Raw genomic sequence first — 20,161 nt, 5'->3', positions numbered from 1 at the left:
TTCCTCGACTGTGGTCTTTGTCCAATGTTGCCCGATACTGGAGAACAATAGGGTTGGGATGTATGGCTGCTCCCTTACATTTATATTCCTAAAATGTTAAACAATTTTCCCTCATTCAGCTAAAGATCACACCATTGTGCTCGATTCCCTCTCCCATTGATTTTTAAATCTGGGGTATCCAGCTTGTCATTTGATCCCCATGGACTGGATCTTGCCTACAGGGATTCTTACAGGATGGACAATATACCTCCAGCAGCATCGCAGCAGCTTGTTGTTAAGGCTGCTGGAGCTACTGCACTGGCGTGGCTCCAAAACCCATGGTGTGAAGCCACTATTGCTTGCCCTCTCTTTTGTCTTGCAGCTGACTTAATCTCCAGTGGCAACTCAAGCCCCTGACTTTGGCAGGCAAGGGAGGGTGGGGGAGTGGTGGTGTTGTGTGTGGCGGTCCAGTAGGGGGCGCCCCTGCGTTGAGCCACGCACCTCACTGTGCCCGACCACCTTCCAGGCTCCGAGTGCCTCCCTGGGGTGCCTCACGTCTGGCCGACCCCCTTCCTGGAGCACACCCGCTAGCCTGGGGGTTCCATTGCCACCTCCCAGGGCTCTGGACTTGATTCTGGCTCTGTGCACCCTGGGAAACACAGGCCTAGTAGCCCTCGAGGGTACTTGATTCACTTCAAGAACTTGGGATGCTTCCCTCAGTCGGAAGCACCAGTAGTGGTCTCTCTTAGTCAGCCGAACCAAGGGGACCCCAAGGCATAATCTAGACCCACTCCCAATAAGTCTCCCACGCTAGGTACAAAGGAGAACTTTACTGATTACAAGGGGTAGGGCTGGACTAGGGTACAGGGTAGAGCAATGTCAGAGAAATCCCATAGAGCAAACTCCCATGGCTGGGGGTAGCCTTTGATCACACATCTGAGTTACTGCAAGCTGTATATCTAGTTAGATCTCAGGTAACTTACTCACAGGTATCACCCAGAGGCAGGTGGAGATTCCCTCTGGAGGCAGGCAGTTCCTTGATCATGAGTTTTGAGAGAGAGAGCAAGTTTCAGATGGTTCAGCTCTTCTCTGTCTCTCTGAGTCTTCCTCATGGCTGCTGCCCCCTCCTCCTGGGCAGTCCTTAACTTATATAGCCCTTGTGACCTCATTTACCTGGTCCAGTGGAGGCCAGCACCTGTTGGCTGTCCGCCAACCAATTTGAAATACATCACTAGTTGCCGTGCAGACTGGCAGTTCCTAGCTCCCCAGGGAGGAAGCCTCTCACCCAGGTATGTGATACCAGTCATGTAGGCAGAGGGAGCAGGTTTCCCGCCTTCCTCAGGAATATATCCAGCTCAGGTTACCTAAAGAGATAGGGTAAAGGTGTATATTCTCTGCTGGGGCCATCTTAACCAAATTGTCACAGAGCAGAGTTTTTGGGGAGAAACAGAGATAGCTTTCTGCCACAGTGTTCATCCCCTGGGTTCCAGACCTGCCCCAACACAGCAGCGCCAGTAGCTGTAACCAACCTTACAGGTTGCAATTTAACCACTGCCAGCTGGACAGCCCTGACTTAAATGACTAAGGGATTTCACACACATTACATGTTAAATTGACAACAAAATGTAAATTGTGGGGGTATGGGCTTTTGAAACCATTAACCAAAGTATCCAAGTTGTCTAATACCAGCTGTTAATAATGAAGAGAATTGTATTTTGTTTCTGTTATTGGGAGAAACTCGTGTAAATCTTATAGGAGCGATCTGTTTGAGTTTGGGCCTATTATGTAAAACTGCAAATTTTTTAAATTAAATTTATATATAACCTACATTTCTATATGAGCATTCAGAAAGGGGGGAGAAACTACAAAGAATGTATCTGGCTACTTTTAAAGTGAATCTTGATTTGGGGAGTGGGCGTTTGTGGGTTTAACAAAATGTAGAAATTACACAGTGAAGTGTTCTATTCTTTCCTGTAATTTGTCTGCCCCATTGTCTGTCGTGATTCCTCTGTCACTTGCGAAGACAGGGGAAGGGAAGGAATCCTGAGATGACAGTCTGGGAAACAGTCTGTAGACACTTTTATCTCATTGTGTGTCTTATTAAACTTCCTCCGTAATGGTGGTATGTTCCATAAATTACCTAGCAGAATTTTCTATTTGTGATCTTAAATTACACACGTAGATTGGTTTTTTTACTCTCACATTCAATCTGATGTCAAAACAAAATTATATGCTTGGTAAAGGGCGGCTGAACCAAATAACCACTGCAGGCCCCTGGATAATAATAGGTTACTAAACCAGTACTACAGCAGTCTCTTCAGTCTGGTGCTTTATACAATTGTGCAAAGTTAGAGTGCTTCTCTTACCTTTTTATAAATGTCGCCTTTCCTGTTTCCTGATACTTATGGTATCTGTTACCTTTTCAGAAATAAATACTAAATGTGCAGTGTGAAGTGTTCTGACTTGAACCAAGAGTGCTAGACTGCATTTATAAACAAAATTTTGCTTTGGTTTTTATCCAGGAATGTGTTTTACCTAGCTGGGTTTTTTTGGCATGTCAGCAAACTAAGTCCGTTTTTTCCAGAGAAAAATGTTATATATATTATAGAAAAGTATAACTTGTGCACATGGAAGTTGGAGTATAATTAAAAAAGCAGGAGGAGGGGGAGTAAAATGAACTCTTTTTCTCTCTCCCTTCCAAACTCCTAAAAATTTTTCATATTTCTAATACATTGTAATGGATAAAATCCTGGTACTACTGGGAAACAATGAACACTGTTCCATACCTTTTTTATTCCTGAAGCCAAAACACAGACAGCATGCACTTGCTCTGTACTCATTAATAGAGGCTACCATATCGGCCATGGGGGGAAAAAGTCTTGGAAGAAACTAAATGGAATTGATGTAGTGAATTAAATATGAGCCCCTCTTGTTTGAGGCTCATGTCATGTGTGCTATTGATTAAACTCCCTTTTGTGCTTCACTATTTTGGACTGTTTGTTTTCAGTTATACTTTTTGTATGTTCTAAAAGAAGCCTAATAGAGGGCTATTTTTTAAAAGCTGAGCAGCTAGGCTTGCAGTGGTTTCTCCCCACCTCTGCCCCAAGACAGACACAGTTGCACAAGCACCCATGACACGAGTTTTGCCTGCCTGTGGCCAGAGGTGTAAGGCCCCAAAACCCAGAAGCCCATTGACAGCTGGCAGGCTTCATGGCCTCAGCAGGGGCTAGCAGGCCTGCAGCTTTCACCCTGCTGCAGCCTAACATAAACAGTGTCACCCATGTCATGAGTTTTGCTTGTCCGCAGCTTGAGGTGCAGTTTCCCTAAACCCCTGCACCTATCTCCTTGAAACTTGGCAGGCTTCGTGGCCTCAGCAGGGGCTAGCAAGCCTGCAGTTTTGACCCTGCTGTGGCTTAACACATACATGTGACATGAGTTTTGCTTTCAAGATTTTGGGGTGCAGTTTCCCCAACCCCCCTGCACCTATCTTCTTGACACTTGGCACACATCATGCCCTGAGAAGGGGCTATCATTTGTATAAGTTTCATCCAAATCTGGCCAGAAATGACAAAGTTCTAGCCTGTTTTGACCGTCCCCATTATAGCCTATGGGCGAAATGGCAAAACAGCAAAATGTTTCGACAGAACGAAATGGAACAGCCATTTTGAGTTGAAACAAAAGTCGAAACAAAACACTGTTTTGTCGAAACGCTGGTCGAAACGGAACGCTTCCGTTTTGTACAGCCCTATTTTATAGTAACTTTGTAACTTGGCCCATGTATCTGCATGTTTAGCAGTATGTTTTTGCAGTGCTTCAAAGTGCCTGTGGGCCCTGTCTGTCCATGGCTCCAGTTATGCATGCAAAGTTCTCCTGAATGTTTAGCGTTACTGAGTTTGCCTTTACATTTTTCAAACAAGGTGTGGAGTAGCAGTTGCATGACAGTCTTCTTTACATAGGGACTCATACCTCAGTATTAAATGGCCATTTAAAAGTATAATTCTTAACTATGAAAAGTACTGGCTTTTTCATTATTCAAATTTAATCCCACAGAAGGGTGTCCATAGTCCAAGAATTTTTAGTTGATCTGGATAGGTTTTTTTGGTTACCTGAAGTTAATATAATTCTTAGCTTGGACTTTGGCTGGTTTTTCTTGATAGCTGTTTTTAGTTTTTATTTCCTTTGTTCAGCAAAAAAATATTGCTGATATTATTGAGGGGGGGAAAAACAACTTTTGGTTACTTGGTTGCAGAAGGTATGACTGCTTTTTTTAGGAAGCAGTTGTATTTCAGTGACGTGACATGGAAAAACTAAAGTCTTTTAATGCTTGTTTCAGTTTTGTAAGACAGAAATAGAAATACCTCTGCTGGATTTCTCTTATTTCATCATTTCTTGTATGAATAGATTAAACTGTAAAAACAAAACTTTAACACATGGCTTGACTCATAGAATATAGTATGTTAAGATATTAAATGATAATAGGCAGGGTTTTCTTCATCATTTACTAATGCATACAAACAATACAAAGACTATTATTATTGTGTAGTAGGCTGCTGCTTGTTTAAACACCGCTAATCTGTCAAAATGGAAAGAAATGAATACTCCAGTAAAAAGGTAGCTGGATCATTCTCCTGTCTGGTTTGTTGTAAAAATACAAAATAATTATAAATTGTTATTTTCTAGATAAATGCAAAAAAATAAGAGTTGTTCAATCAATATCATGCATATTACATTAGAATCCCTGTATTTTAAGAAAGAGCTTTTTTATATTTCTGTAGTGCATAACAGCCTAGAATTCAGTCTTAAAATGTATTTGCATTTGCTGATGTGGATGTCTTTACATTTGATTGCCACTAAGACACTATTTTATTTTCTGGTCCTTCCAGGGGAACTGCATCAATCTAACTGAAGCCTTGACCCTCTATGAAGAACAGCTTGGCAAGCTTTATTGTCCTGTGGAGTTCTCAAAGGAGGTTGTGTGTGTTCCCTCATACATGGAGTTGTATCCTTGAAAAATGTAAAAGATTGCTCCTGCTAGGTTCATAAACCAAACAAGCTCAGGTATTTTTCGGTGTTGAAGTAAACTGAATAGTAGGTTACTCCTGTGGTCGATAAGTTGGGTTTAATGCAGTAATTTAAACATGTGATTTGTTCACTATAAAATCAATATAAATTATGAAAATATAGGGGCATTTTTTTTTAAGGTGCCATGACCTCATAGCTCACATTGACATCCGTGGGACACTTCTTTCCCAATTGGATCCCTTGTTCCTTCCAAAAATATTAATACAACTGTTTATATACTGTGAAAAATAAGTTTAGACAGAATGATGATTGGGGATCCATCTATTCCCCAATTATGGATGTATTTTAAAGGGACAGAAATGCTTGACTCAAACAAAATAAGATTTTTAATTTAATGCTAAATGTTACACATTTTAAGTAGTTATTGCACCATTAGCACAGTTGTATGCAAAATACTTCAAGAGAACTATGGCTGTATCAGTCTTTTGGAAGGTCCATTTAAGTGATAAATTCTGCTGTTTTGGGCTATGAAGCAGGCATAATTTGGCTGCCAATGCAGAAGCCTTTACACAAATAATACTTGTTTTAGTGCATTTTGCCTTCTTCACTGGTGATATGAAATGACTATGCTATATGTACAAAAATCCCAAGGCAGGAAACAAGTCACACTGACTTCAGACTGGCCCCTACCAAGCAAGGTGTGCTTAGCAAAATACTTATTTTGTTCTTTTTTTAATTTTGTCTTTGCTTTTTGGTGTATATGCAGGATATGTGGGATGTTAATTAGTAAGGTTTCCAAGTAGGAAGCTCACATCAGAAAGGGAAGGAGATTCCATCTGAGCTCTGTTTATAGATGACTGATCTTTTGACAACATTTTACAGTTGCATATATTAGCATGACAAATTATTAACAGGGAAACCAGGGTGCTTTTTGTGTGCTGTATGGGTGGCCTCAAGATTTGATTCCATTTCTCCTTGAGTATTTTGAAATAGGTTGATACCTTCTCCTCCTGCTCAAACCTTTTGCTTTTATGGGTTGTTTTTTCTCTGTATGCATGCAGATAGTCTGGCAGAATAGTCAGCTGATGAGTATCTCAATGAGGTCAAAATATTCACCTTTTTATTCTGTCCCCTGCTTGCTTCCACAATTTTTGCAAACCTATACAAACTAGAGAATGCTCATGCTGACTGTATTGTCAAAAGAGGACTTCTAAAATGTAGGCATTTGTTGATATAGATGCTTATAATTTATTTTATGGACAGTATGTCATTTCAATTCCTTGCAGAGACCTAGAACGATGACGTAGGCTGCCATCTAGAGCATGTGTGAAATCAATTTTATAAACTTAAGTGCATACATCTATGTGAAACTACTTTCCATAGAATAAACTCCAAATCCTGGAACTTGGTTTTGCTCTCTCTGTTACTGCAATCTTAAAACCTACAGAAGTCTTTATGTCCCCTTGCTGTGTCCTATTCCACAGAATTGAGTCTAATCTTATACTTCATGAATAACAGAAAATGGGAAATTTAGGCAGATCAGCCCTTTGTGCTGTTCAAAAGCTGAGTGGTTTCTTCAGATCCTCTGAGCAATTGGAGTTCATTGATTCTGCTATATCGGAGTCATTTTTCCTTCAGAGGGAAAAGAAGCATCTGCCCTTTTAGTGCAACATCCTGTTCAGCCTGCTTGCAGTCCAATGTACAACATGGTTATGAGAGAACAAGGCAGATACTGTACAGTGGTAAGACTGACATCTTCAAAGATACTTAGAGTCCTAATTTCTATATAGTACATACTTCCTGTTAGTTTCAACGGGAGATAGATGCCACAATACCTCTGTGGATCTGGACCAGGTCTGAGTGTAAGAAAGAAATCCTACATTTTGGATTATGGCAGTGAGTGTAGGATTTTGCCCACCCTGTCTTTTTAAGCTGCAGTAAACAGACTATTGGCAGACTTCTCACCAGTTTTAAAAGTGTTACTTTGTCAAAGTATGACCTACTTTGCTTTATTCCTTAACTGATTTATTCAGATGGGTGTTCTATACCGTTTGGAAGAAGAGAACTGAAATTTGAAGCTCAAGATTTCCTAAGTGTACATGCTGCATGGAGCATATAGGCTTGCCATGTGTTGCATATTGGCATCTTGAACCTTTAAATTATATGCTGTAGATGATTCTGAAACTTAGTCATGCTATTGATTGTGAATTCTTTAAATGTTTTTTATTATTATTTTAATTTAAAAGCAAATGGAAAATGTATATTTTGATGAGCTAGGGTGTTATTTTTGAAAGTCAACTTAAAGATGAGTTAGCAGCAAGTCTATAGCTGCTGAATGCACTGAACCTTTAGAATGTGATCCTTTTTATTTTTTGTAGATCTTCACAAACTGATTAAAAACAACATCTTTAGCATTTCATCCCTGAGGGTGGTCCATGTAGTTTTTGTTTGGTTTTATCTTTTTCCCCTCCAGATACTTACTTAGAAGCTACAATGCTTTTATTGGAGAGAGGGTTGCTGGTTCTGTTTTTGTTTTTTAAGTGAACATCACAGTGCTTCCAATACAGTAATTCTGAAGGGCTTAGATCAAAATACCCCGTGTCCTTGGTTATAAAGGGAAGGAATGAAGTTTAGGTTTGTTTGTTTGCTCCTGCTGTAGTCCTTCCAGCAGCAGATTTGACCTGTTGCCACTTGAAATTATTAGCTGCTGTCACATTTATTACTTGGATTTTAATGTAGGTTAACAATAGGTTATAGAAGCACTTTCAGCACCATAGATTTTGAAAATTAAAGCAGGTTTTCATTCTTGCCCTTATGTGAGAAGTGTAATGAGGGCTTTCCTTAGAAAGACTTTGTATATAGTTATGGGCTAATACTGTGTTAATAAAGACTGGAAAAATTATTTAGATCATTGTGTATACACACACACACACGCACGCACACACACATTTCAATTCCTTGCAGAGGAATGTGTGTACAATATAGGTGCACCATTTATATAGGTATACAATGATTTAAATAATGTTCTGTCTTGTTTTCCCTTTTGAAAATGAGACAGAACATTATTTAGATCATTGTATACCTATATAGATGGTGCCCCTATATTGTGTGTGAACACACATACACACATGTGTAGTGCAATGCACATATATATATTTGTGCATGTTTAGAAGCAAATATGTTTACTTCCCTAGGATGAGCTCTGATCAAATGGCTGCATTAGTTCCCATTGACTCTAATTCAGAATTAGGACCGTACATTGTATCTACCTGCAAGTCAGAATTCCAGCGGGAAGCAAGATCTCATTGCTTTTGTTTTGTTTAGAAAGGTAAACATTTCTTCCTTCAGCTGTTTTCATGTTGTCAGAAAATTTATTTTTGTAAAAACTTGCTATTTACCAATTTCAGAACATTGATCCTAGTTGATCTTTAAAAAGAGCCCAATACATAGGAGGTAAGAAGAATAACTCTTCTGTACATTTCCAAGAGAGAGAATAAAAAAATGCACTATCCTTCCCTGAATATTCCACGCTTTGGACCAAAATTATATTTTTATTTTTTTTTAAACCGTTTTATCTCCATGTCCTGTATTTTGAGACAGTGGTGGGCTTTCCTTATATTAATAACAAGATTGTCCAAAAAAATCAGGTTTCAGATTCTTACCCTTAAATAAGAAATATTTTTATTAAGTCATCTCTCAGACCCAAACAGAATTCCAAAATGGTGTTAGATGTTACTTGCAAAGTTTTACTTGCAAAAAATCTGCTTTTCTCTTTTACTTGGTGCATAATTATTTTTGTAATTATGATTACATTGCTAGAGACTACTTTTAATTTGGAGACCTAAATGGAATATTCCCCCTTTTTAATTTAACTGTTTCAAATAATTGCAGTCAATATATTTATTTTATATATACCTGGAACAAAATTAATCCATGACTAAGAGCCTGTGCAACCCTGACTTTAAAAAATAGATCAACTGTAACTCAGTGATGAAGTCAGTCCAGTCAAACGGAGCACAAGCCAAGGCTCTGATCCTGCAAAATGTACGTCTCCTTAACTTTACATGCATGAATAGTCCCGTTGATTTAATTGTGATTACTCATGGAAATACTGTTAAGCTTGTATCTGTGATGCATTTGCAAGATTGGTGCGCAAGGTGGCACATGGATATATATTTGGTGCCTGGATTTGCTGTGACATTCCAGTCCACAAAATGGACCAGAAATTTAACGTATTTGGTCTACAGCACCAACACTAGTGCTTTACTTTTCACGGATACGCAAGGCTCCATGGATGAAAAATAAGAGCTGTTTGAGGGTTGAGGGATGTTTGTGAAGTCAGTCCCTGAAATGTTCAGTGAATGAGATCACTCGTGGGTGGGTGAGTGGTAGGGAAGTAAAAGGGTCATTTAGAAAGCTGGTCAGTATGTACAGCTTCCTTCCAGTTTGGGGGGGAGTGGGGTTGTTTATTAATACATTTGATATAGTGAAGGGGGGGCGGTGCCTATTTTGATTTGAAACCTTTTATGTAGTGTCTGTTTAAAATGATGTAGTTTAAAAAAAATTGGCGAACGCTGAACACGGCAATTTTTTTTTCTTTTCTACTTGCTGAATAGAGGAAATGTGTAAGCACTGTCATTCTTTTTTTATTTGTTGCTGTAGTATAACTTTTTCTTTTTTTTAAAACCTCACCATGTTTATGTTGTGAGAATTTCCAGATGAAACCTGCAGTAGCTGAATAAAACTTACATTTAAAGCTAGTTGTGATATAGACAGGTGCCTCACTGCACAGTATTCAAACAGATTTCTGAGAAATAGTTGATGTGGGTTTTTCTTATTCTTTGCACTAACTGCTGCTTCCACCTAAAAATGTGATAAAATACTTAAAAACCTGTTTCATAGTAATTTGACTGTGCAGAAAGAAGGCTGCTGGTTATGTATCTGCCACACTAATGCAGTGCACGTATTAAATTAAAGGTACGGTCTTATTTCTTGTGTGATTCAGTTGTTAAAAGACATTTGTGGATTTGATATTAAAACCATGCAATGATTTGAATATGGTCACTCTCTCTCTCTCTCTCACACACACACACACACACACACACACACACACACACACACACACACACACCCGTATCCTACTGAGAAATTAAAACAACCTTTTTTGCCTTTTATTATTGTTCAATAATTTTGAGATTTGTAATGGAGAAAGGTGACAGCAATTTTATATTTGATTACCTTCAAAATGCTACAGCCTTTGTAACAAATCAAAACACAACTAAGCAAATGCTTTGGTGTCTCGAAAAACTCAGTAAAATAAAAGCCTCAGTCCAGTACTTCACACATCAGGGATGTTGTCTGCCTCTGCAACCATTGTGCTTTGAAAAGCCTCTTGGAATACTGTTGTCTTTATAGAATATTAGAAAAGGTTTTAATTCTGTACCAGTAAAAATGTTTGAACAATCTCTTTGTGCATACAAAGCAAGCCATGATGGAATTTTAAAGTCATACCCATCATGGATAATAATAACAGAACTGAGTATAAGCAGTTCTAGCACTTAACCATTGTCATATTTTTTTTTAGTGTTTTGGCAGTTTCTAATTATAATAAATATTAACGCTTTGCTGTTTAACTTTTCTTCAGTTACTTATCAAAACTGACACTTTTGCTTCCTATTATTTCATTCCTTGTCTAAATATTGCCATAAATTGCACATTGGAGCATCCTGTGGAAAAAGAAAGCTAGCAACTGTTGGCTTTACCGATCTCTGCGTGTTCTGAATGCTGTTTTATAACCACCAGTTAGTTTATTTTTCTTGGGAACCAGAGTTTGTAGCCAACAAGTCCTTCATAGGGCATAGTTGTGACAATGCAGACAAAACTCAGAAGCTCCTCAGTGACTACAGAGTGCCATTTCCAAGAGAGACTTAGGTACTTAAGTACTTTAGAAAATGCCTTTTGAGAGAGTTTTCCCACCACCATAAGATTACCTCATGTCCTACAGTAAACTGCTGAGAGCCTCACACCAGCTGCAAAGTCGGTTTTCCAACTAGATCTCAAGACTACTTCTAGGATGCATTTTCTATCTCTCGTGGAACTTCTCCAAACCATCTCTCCTTATTTTAATGATATCACTTGATATGTCTTTGGGCAGGATCAGAGGAGGAGAAAGAAAAGGCAAAAAAAAAATAATGACACTGGAATTCAAAGAGAAATTGGTTTATTAATAGGCTCTTTCTACCATTCCTACTAGTGATTCTAGATATAAGACTTTCTCTAATGAAGGACTCAGTTGTCTAAAAGTTAAGTTTTCTAGCACTCCTAGACCTCTGGCCCATGAGGTTAACTAAAAAGGCTTGAGTGAAACATTTAGATTCCTTTTATAGAAATGTATTGAAAGAGCTGAGTGCCTTGGAAGGAACTCTCTGAGGTTTAAGCATTTTGCTTGGGCCTGCAGGTATATACTCCACAACCTGGAGTTCTCCCATGAGTATAGATGAGTATAGTTTAGCAGGGTTTTTTCACATGCTGTGAGGAGCAGATTCTGTCTGTGTTCGGTAGTTTTGTTGATCTGACCCATAGGTATAACTTATGTGCACAGTTGAATAATATTTTCTAGTAATATATTTTAGACAAAAGTTCCTGATCTACATGGTAGACTTGAGAATCCTGACATGAAATTATTTTTTTGTAGTTCATCTAAGCTAAAGAAAGTACATATCAATTTAGCAAAACCTCAAATTTTACATGTTATATTGAAAATAATCCTATTTATGAGCACTGTGACTCCCAGAGAACTTCATCAGAGGAGATTTCGACAGAGATCTGTTGCACTGTGATGGTTTTGCTTTTAAGCGGTCTCTTAGTTGTATCATACTTGATATTCCTTTTACTTGATATACCTTATTCAAGCATACCACTACCTCCAAAGAGTCCCGAGTGATAGAGGCACAGCAGTTCCTCTATTTTAAAAATGGAGTGTCCATTCATAGTGTGTGCCTTAAAATTAATATGGTTCAACATCTTCTTTCTAGAAAAGTTAGTAAATGCGCAAACACCAGGACTGGAGAAATTGGAAAATATGATCAATCTGAGTGAGTATGTAAAGAGGAACTATGTAAGGTGTCTAATTTACTTTAAGGGACAATCCTGCACTGGAAAATGAAGACATATTAGAGTTGAAGAGACTTAACTGCCATTAATGTGGTTCAAATGTTGAATGCTCTTGGAAATCCAAACCATAAAGAACCCCAAGTGAATGAAGATGCTGTCAGGTTTGATTCAGAAAAACGTTCAAAGGTTTAAATTCGCAGGTAAAATGCCTCCAGGTTTATCTGAGCATCTTTATTCTGAAGGCTGTCCTGGAGATATCATGGGAGCTCTAGTCTCCTGAGATTTATAGAACTTTCTAATTTCGGGGAGACTGAGAAATGCAATCAAGATAAGTTTCCTTATGGTGTGTTTTGGTGCTTCCATTTTCTGGTCGAGTCTCAAAATAGAAAATGCAAAGGTGCACAGGAATTGAATAAACCTCAACTCTTCAAAGTCAAAAAATCTTTCAAGTATGCTTCACTGAACTTAATGGTGGTTGTTCTGTTTTAACATTTCAAGCCAGTTTGCCCATTCCTACAAGTGTATGGTTGAAATATCGAAGCCTTTGTTCAATCCTCCTAGGGAGAGAGGAATCTGAAAAAGGGCTAAGGCTTGAATTTCATTTTCTGAATCCTGTGTAATAGCATTTATTACAGCATTTCTGGGCATTCACAATTTTCAAGTAACCAGAGTTTTGGAGGAGCTGCAGGACAATTCACCCCAAGCCACAATGTTACTTCAGTTAGCTGGGATTTCAGTTTAGGGTTAAACCTAAATCCATGGTTTGAGGCCATGCATTTGTTCCAGATTTTGCCAGGTTTAACCTACTTGTTTTTAAAGAGAGAATTTCTTTTATTTAAGAGTATATTCCCACTCTTCCTTCCCATTTCACTTTAGATAAATGGGCATTGTCTGTGGCTGGATTTTGAATAAAGTACATTTCATAATTAGTTTTTAAGACAGGGTTTTAGTTTTAAGGATTGCAAAGGCAAGACTGAGGTTTAAAGCAGTTGTGTACTTGCGTATTTTCCTACAGTTCAGAACATCTTGGCAATTGATGCTTTTAGTTACTGTCGTGGAAACACACGCAGCATACTTTTGGGTCGGGTCAGCAGAAGCTTTTATTCAAAAGAAACTACAGCTGTAGGGGGGATTCCAAAGTGACATGGATTTCCCAAGCACTTGGAAGGGGTCCCCCCCCAAGAGCAAAATCAGGAGACTTATATACTTTTTAACAGTTGCTTACAACTCACGTGATCATATAATGAAATTAGCATGAAAAGCAGCTATAATATTATTTCATTATTTCTTTGCTGTAATCAGGATGGGAACTAATGGGGGAGGCGAGGTTAGTTCACAACCCTCCTTCTTGCACCTGGAAATCAGATTTGTACATACTTTTTTTGCTATCTTCAAGGCCACGGTGAGCGAAGCAGTTGCAGAGGAGTTATAAAGAACAAACACTTTCTCTTATCTGTTCTACTATACAGAGCCAGCAATTCTCCACAAAGCGGTTATGTCATCTTATAACTAAAATAATCAAAGTTTAAGGCATATATTTTTTCTGATTCCACAGTCCCCCCCTTTGAGACTATTTAGTCTCACTTTAGCCTTAAATTTCCATTCTCATGAGCCCCTCTATTTCATCATGCAGCCTTTTATGTTTTCTTTCAGTCTGCTCACACTTTTGTAACACCATTATTCTAGACTCTGCTGTGGGTTTTTTTGCCTTGCTAAAGCTTCTCCTGCTGGCTTTCACGCAGCAGAGGATCAGTTGCACTAAGACATAAAACATTATTAGAACTATCAAGACAAACAATATTCCATACAGGATTTTCTTGCCAAGGGCCCCGAAATCTGGGAGCCAGGAGGTTAGCCAAGACCACATTTCTTCTAGACCCCAGTCAGTATTTTCTGAGGCCACTGGATGTAAGACCCTTAACTGATTTCGGATTTTGCGAATGTCAGTTTCGATTCGCATGTCCTGATTGACATAGACACAACAGGTGGAGTTTACTAAGGCACATACTCCTCCCTGGGATACCAGTAGGTAATCTAGGGCTATGCGGTGTTGTATAGTTACTTGTGAGATCTGGGAGATCTCTTCTTGCAGAGCCTGAATTGCATCTGCAGTGGTATTTCCCATAGCTTCCATTGTGGCTGAAATGTTAATTATGGCTAGTTCCAATTCTCTTATTTCAAGCCACGGTATGAAGGTTCTCACAAATTGATGGAACCCTGTGTTTTTGGTAGCTAAGGGGTTAACCGCCCTTTTCATGTGATGGTTGAAATTTTTTACTTGTTCCAGATATATTGCACTATGCATTTTGAAACCAGGGATAACACGTCCAAGAGTGCATGCCCCCACCCAATTCCAGGGCAAGATTTTATGAGCCCTGTTTCCGCAGAGCCAGTAAAGGCCTGGGGCAGAAAGGGTACTCAAATCTCAACAGGCGTTGTGCCATATCCGGCACTTTTGATTGATATGCATCGTATAGGACGGACCACGTTCAGCTGCTATCCTGCTGGACCGAGATATATTACAAGAAGTAAAATTGGAGTCAATGTAAAATTCTGATCTGTTTGCAATGAGAGCAACATGAGGTTCCTTAGAAAAGTTGTAGACCATGAATCCTATACAATTGAGAGAGGGTACGTTACCCAACAGGATTTCACTGGTGCTACTAGGGCTATAATCTAGAGTAGTTAGGCAATGAGGGTAGTGTCCTACAGGTGTGGCTTTATTATAAGCTCCGGTGTTGTTGGATCTGTAACAGAAAGGCGCCTCTACTCTTGGGGAGATTATCCAGTTAGCAGGGGCGGCCCTCCATTCTTTAGGAGCGGACCGATGGGCAGCTAACGAGTAGTGTCTAACGAAGCCGCCGTTTATTGTTCCCCATTGCTGGAGGGATATTGGTACTCCGATCATTGGGATTCCTTGTTGTAGGTGCGCTGGGCTGTGAGAGCATATCCAGCAGTCACTTTTATTTCCAGCTTGAGCCACCGTACGGGAGATCTGCAAATACAAATTTTTCTTCCACCCCCCTTGGGTGATACTGAGATACCCAAGTGTGATATATAAGGATATCAGTGCCATTTTTAGAGACAGGAGGGACAAAGAATCTTAACAACAAACATAACCAGCACCAGTAAGAAAAAGAACACTATCAGCCAAACCCAGGATGGCAGCCAAAGTCTTTCTTCATCCTCTGGGCTCAAGTTACCTAAAGGACTGATAATGTTGGCTCTTGGTCTTGATTGAGGTGGTGATCTTCCGAATGGGAGCATTCACTTTCTTTGAGGCCAAAGATGATATCTTCGTTCTTCAACTGATGAATCCGGCTGGGCTGAGGTGTTGGGTTCAGGGGAGAGGTTACTAGCACTTGCACCCTGATGCTCCTCACTTGCCTGAGTGAGGTCCTGAGGGTCTTTGTCCTTGGCCTCAGGGAAAGATCTCAACCTTGGTTGGAATATAGCTGCTTCGGGGTCCAATGGAGGTGATACCTTCTTGCAGTGCGAGGCATGAGTCCACATTTGGTGACCTTGGCAATGAACAGCAGAATTAGTGGTCAGAAGTACCTGGAAAGGTTCTTTCCATCTGGGTTGAAGTGCGTTTTTCTGTTGATAGACCTTTACTTAGATCCAATCCCCTGGTTCGAGGTTGTGACAGGAAACATCCGGTGGTTGAGGTAAGGCTTCTTGGACCTGTGAATGAACAGACCTGGCATACTTCATTAATGCCTTGTAATAATTTAGTACAGTTTCATCAGTTAATTGTAGGTCTGTTTGGTGAGGGGCAACAGGTGGTGTAGCTGGCATCCTCGTGGGTCGTGCCATGAGTATTTCATAAGGGGTTAGGCCATGTTTTCTGTTAACAGTGTTTCTAATGTGCATAAGAGCAATGGGCAGTGCATCAGGCCACTTGAGGCCTGTTTCAGCACAAATCTTCAAAATGCGCGTTTTTAAATCAGAGTTTTTACGTTCTATAGTACCACTTGATTGTGGATGATAACTACAGTGTAGGTGTTGCTGTATGTTGAGTGCTTGGCAGATTTTTTTACTATCTGTCCTGTGAAATGGGTGCCGCGGTCACTATCTATTGTGAGGGGCAGTCCAAATCTAGGGATGAATTCTTTGAGCAATTTCTTTGCTACAGTGATGGAATCAGCATGTACACATGGGTAGGCTCTCACCCATCCAGAGAACACATCAATAATAACAAGAATGTACTCATAAGAACAGCACTTAGGTAGCTGCACAAAATCAATTTGCAGATTTACAAACGGTCCCCATGGAGGGGGATGGGCTGCGGGTGTCGTTTTTACCCGTTCCCAATGTTGTGAGCTAAGCAGATGGGACAGGAGCTACAGTACTGTTGTGACATGGAAGGAAAATTTGGGGCAAGCCAATTTCTTTGTACTGTAGCAATCATCCCCCCTTTGCTCGTATGGGCCACAGAGTGGGTTAAACGAGCAAGATGTGACAAAAGCTCTCTAGGCGCCACCAGACGGCTGTCCGGGGAGCGCCAGAGAGAGTCGGGGTGCAGTGAACATCCTGCACGCAGCCAGTCATTTATTTCCCTTTTTGGGGCCTGATTTTGAAGAAGGGCCAGACTTGAAAGGCTAGCCAAAGGAGACTGGTCTGCTGCAAAACGAACAAAAACAGAGTTAGGAGCCTGTGGGCCAGAAAGGACCGCGTTTCTGGCAGAACGGTCTGCCAGATCATTTCCTCGTGTGACATCATCAAAAGGTTTCTCATGAGCTTTACATTTAACAATAGCAATAGTAAGAGGCAATTGAACAGCTTCTAAGAGCACTTTTACATAACAACCATGACTGATTTGGGTCCCTGATGAAGTGAGGAACCCTCTTTGTTTCCAGATTTGTCCAAAATCATGAACAACACCAAAAGCATACTTAGAGTCAGTATAAATGGTTGTGGTTTGATTTTTTGCAAGAATGCAAGCACGTGTTAAAGCAATGAGTTCAGCAACTTGAGCAGAACGAGCTTGGGGTAAAGAATAGGCTTCCAAAACAGCATACTGAGTGCATACTGCATATCCCGCAACTAATTTGCCTGCATCATTTCTAAGACAGGAACCATCAACAAACAAAACAAGGTCAGAGTTAGGGATAGGAATGTCCTTGAGGTCAGTTCGAGGGGTTAACAATTGAGTTGTGATAGACAGGCAATCATGAGGCTCACCATCAGAGGCAATAGGCAGAAGTGATGCAGGATTTAGAATTGAACAGCGATTTAAGGTTACATTTGCAGCTGACAGTAGAAGTTTCTCATATTTAGTAAGACGGGAATTGGAAATGTGCTGAGTTTTGCCCTTGAGGAGAAGGGCCATCACAGCATGTGGAACTGCAACGGTTAAAGAGTGTCCCAAAACTAGAGAATCTGCCTTTTCAACCAACAAGGCAGCAGCTGCAACTGAACGGAGGCAAGGAGGAAGTCCCGCAGCTATGGAATCAAGGGCAGAGCTGTAATATGCAATTGGGCGATGCTTTTCACCATGCAGCTGAGTGAGTACTAAAGCGATTCCTTCCCGTTCATGACAAAACAAGGTAAAGGGTTTCTTATAATTAGGAAGTCCAAGAGCGGGAGCAAGAGTGAGGGCTTGCTTAAGGGCCACAAATGCTTGTTCGGCTTCAGGAGTCCAAGGGAGGGGTTCCGGGGTGGTATCATGAGTGAATGCTTGCAAGGGTTTTGCAAAAGCAGCATAACCCAGGATCCACTGTCTACAATAACCCGTTGCACCTTGTGCGGGCCGGGTCGAACTCGGGCCCTTTTCGTCGCGCTGCATGTGGGCTGTGGCCGGCAGCCCGGGCAGGCCGGGTCGGAGACGGCGGGCGCCGAGCTAGAATTAGGCACAGACACTTAACGGTTGATTTTAAGATTGTTTACTTACACCGAGATGGTCGCGGTGCAGGCTGGAAACTTGCTTGAGTTGCGGTTACAACAGAAAACATGAACAATCATGTGGAGTTTGCTAGGCTCCACGCAGACAAAACACGAACAATCACGTGGAGTTTGCTAGGCTCCACACAGACAGAACTCCGGATGTCCAGGACAAGCGCACATCAGAATAGAAAACTCGTCGATACGTCTTATAGAAAGTTACCGCTCGAAGACGGGAAGAGGTGGGTGGTGGATCAGGCCGCCAAACTCCTCTGAGCAACACACACGGTTTCTATTACCCTGCCTTGCACACCCAGAGTCCCCACGAGATGCATGCGGAGTCCTCCGGCTTGGGCGGAAACTGCTCAAGCTTCTTATATGGCTAGCAGGCCAATCGCTAGCCGCCACGTGGGAATAATTTAGAACTAGCCAATTGCGGGGCACGAATTTGAATGTGAAGAGCGGGAACTCCTTTGCACCGTGCATTTCTGTGTTGCAAAGAAAATGCACCCTGCAAAGACAGCTGCAAAGTGGCGGGAACATTCTCCTTTGCACGCGGGTTCTCTGTGCAGCAGAACTCCTCCGTGCAATGAAGCTGTAAACCCACGGGGATAATTCTTAGTGCCGAAGCACACACAAAAAATCAGACCTTTGGGTCATGACATCCCCCCTTGCTGAAGGCACAATAGAATTATACTTCAAACCTATCATCCGGGTTATTGATAGCTCTGTCAATGTTTCGCGAAACTAAACGAGCAAAAACAAAATCAGTTAACAATAAAAGTTCGTCCTCAAGGGATCGAATCAAATAATAGCCGGCACACACACATATACATAAAATCACATTTGTAACAAAAAACTGGATGATCATGACTTCAGTAGGCGTCATGGTGGAATCGCGCGTCAGGCCTTCGTTCCTTTCGGTGATGTTGTCCCTCTCGGGGCCTCTCTCCACCACGCACTCCGAATCCCTGATCTGTAAAAGAACTCTCTTAAAATGGTTATTTTACTATTATTTACAAAATCACAGGACCGCACGATAATGCAGTCGATTAAACTTATCATCACTATTAAATACAAATATGTAAACACGATTCTATACTGGACAGCTCTTTCTCTTTTCCGACTCAGCAACTCGATGAAATCGTCGAGGAGTCATCGTCGCCACCTTCTAGATAGTGAAAACCTAACTCGTAGGCTAGCTGCCATTGTCCCGCGTCCCCCAAAATCCGAAGCTGTCGCTTATTAAGTCCAGAACGCTGTAGGAGGAATCCAAACATGTATCGCTCCTCTTGCATCCTCTGGCGTAATACTGGACGTTCAGATTCGTGGCGTCTTGTGTTCTGAGCCTCAGTTGGGCATTGACATTCCCGATCACTGGATAATCTTGGCTCCATTAGGACGTGCAGTCTTGGCAACTGAAGAAGGAGACTACTCACCGGATGATCAACCATTGGGTTAAGCACAATTCGCAAAACCACGATGTTTCTTTGCTCATAGACTTTAAGACAACTATCTATGCTGTTGAGGGTCACTGGAACGGATCCAGGGTCTCGCAGGTGACGGTGAGGCCACGGTCGCATTTGTTGGAGCCGTGTTAGTCCCAGCGTGCATTCTCTTGGGTTCCAGGTGCAATACGAAACTCCGATAATAGCCAGTACAAGCTGTTCTGCACCGGTGTGCTCTGGTCGTCCGTCATGCCATGCGTGGGCCTTTTGTTCGATCACTCCTGCCACAAGCGCTGGAATTGGAATAGGCCAGTGGATGCTAAATGCCACCATGTCGATGTTGGTGACATGTCCCCTACTCCATGAAGCTTGTCTCACCAAGAAGCTTGCTTCTTCCTGGTCCAGGAGGTCGGACCCAAGTTCCACGACCAGACGTCCCAGCCACACAGCCAGGGTTTCTTCGGGTCGGATCCTGGATTCTCTACACAAATTCTGCAGTTCGGCTCTGGAACGAGCGTAATAGGTGGTAGCATGAACTGCACTCTGCGGACTGATGACTGGGCTGCTTGATGCTGCAGGCTGATCAATTTCTTCGCGAGTTGTCGTTGCTGTTTCTGTCGGAGCTGTAGTCATTGTTACAGTGGGGGTTGTTGTTGTTTCAGGCAGGAGGGACGGATGCATTCCTCCGCTTGACTCCCCCTCCCTTCGGCAGAGGG

General features: G+C 41.3%; 1 protein-coding gene across 1 annotated transcript in view; it reads left to right on the top strand.

Annotated features, from left to right (window-relative positions):
- Positions 1-10,057, top strand: part of SMS (spermine synthase) — a 90,084-nt gene extending 80,027 nt beyond the window's left edge. Inside the window, exons 10-11 of the mRNA XM_059720852.1 lie at positions 4,863-4,978; positions 7,035-10,057. Coding sequence (XP_059576835.1) covers positions 4,863-4,978; positions 7,035-7,077 — 159 coding nt within the window. The 3' untranslated portion in view covers positions 7,078-10,057. The remainder of the gene's footprint in view (positions 1-4,862; positions 4,979-7,034) is intronic.
- Positions 10,058-20,161: the final 10,104 nt, after the last annotated feature.

This window comes from Alligator mississippiensis, chromosome 1 (assembly GCF_030867095.1).
Source record: "Alligator mississippiensis isolate rAllMis1 chromosome 1, rAllMis1, whole genome shotgun sequence".
Classification (NCBI taxonomy): domain Eukaryota; kingdom Metazoa; phylum Chordata; order Crocodylia; family Alligatoridae; genus Alligator; species Alligator mississippiensis.
Note: the sequence above shows the minus strand (reverse complement) of the source record. Positions and strands in the feature narration are given on the sequence as shown.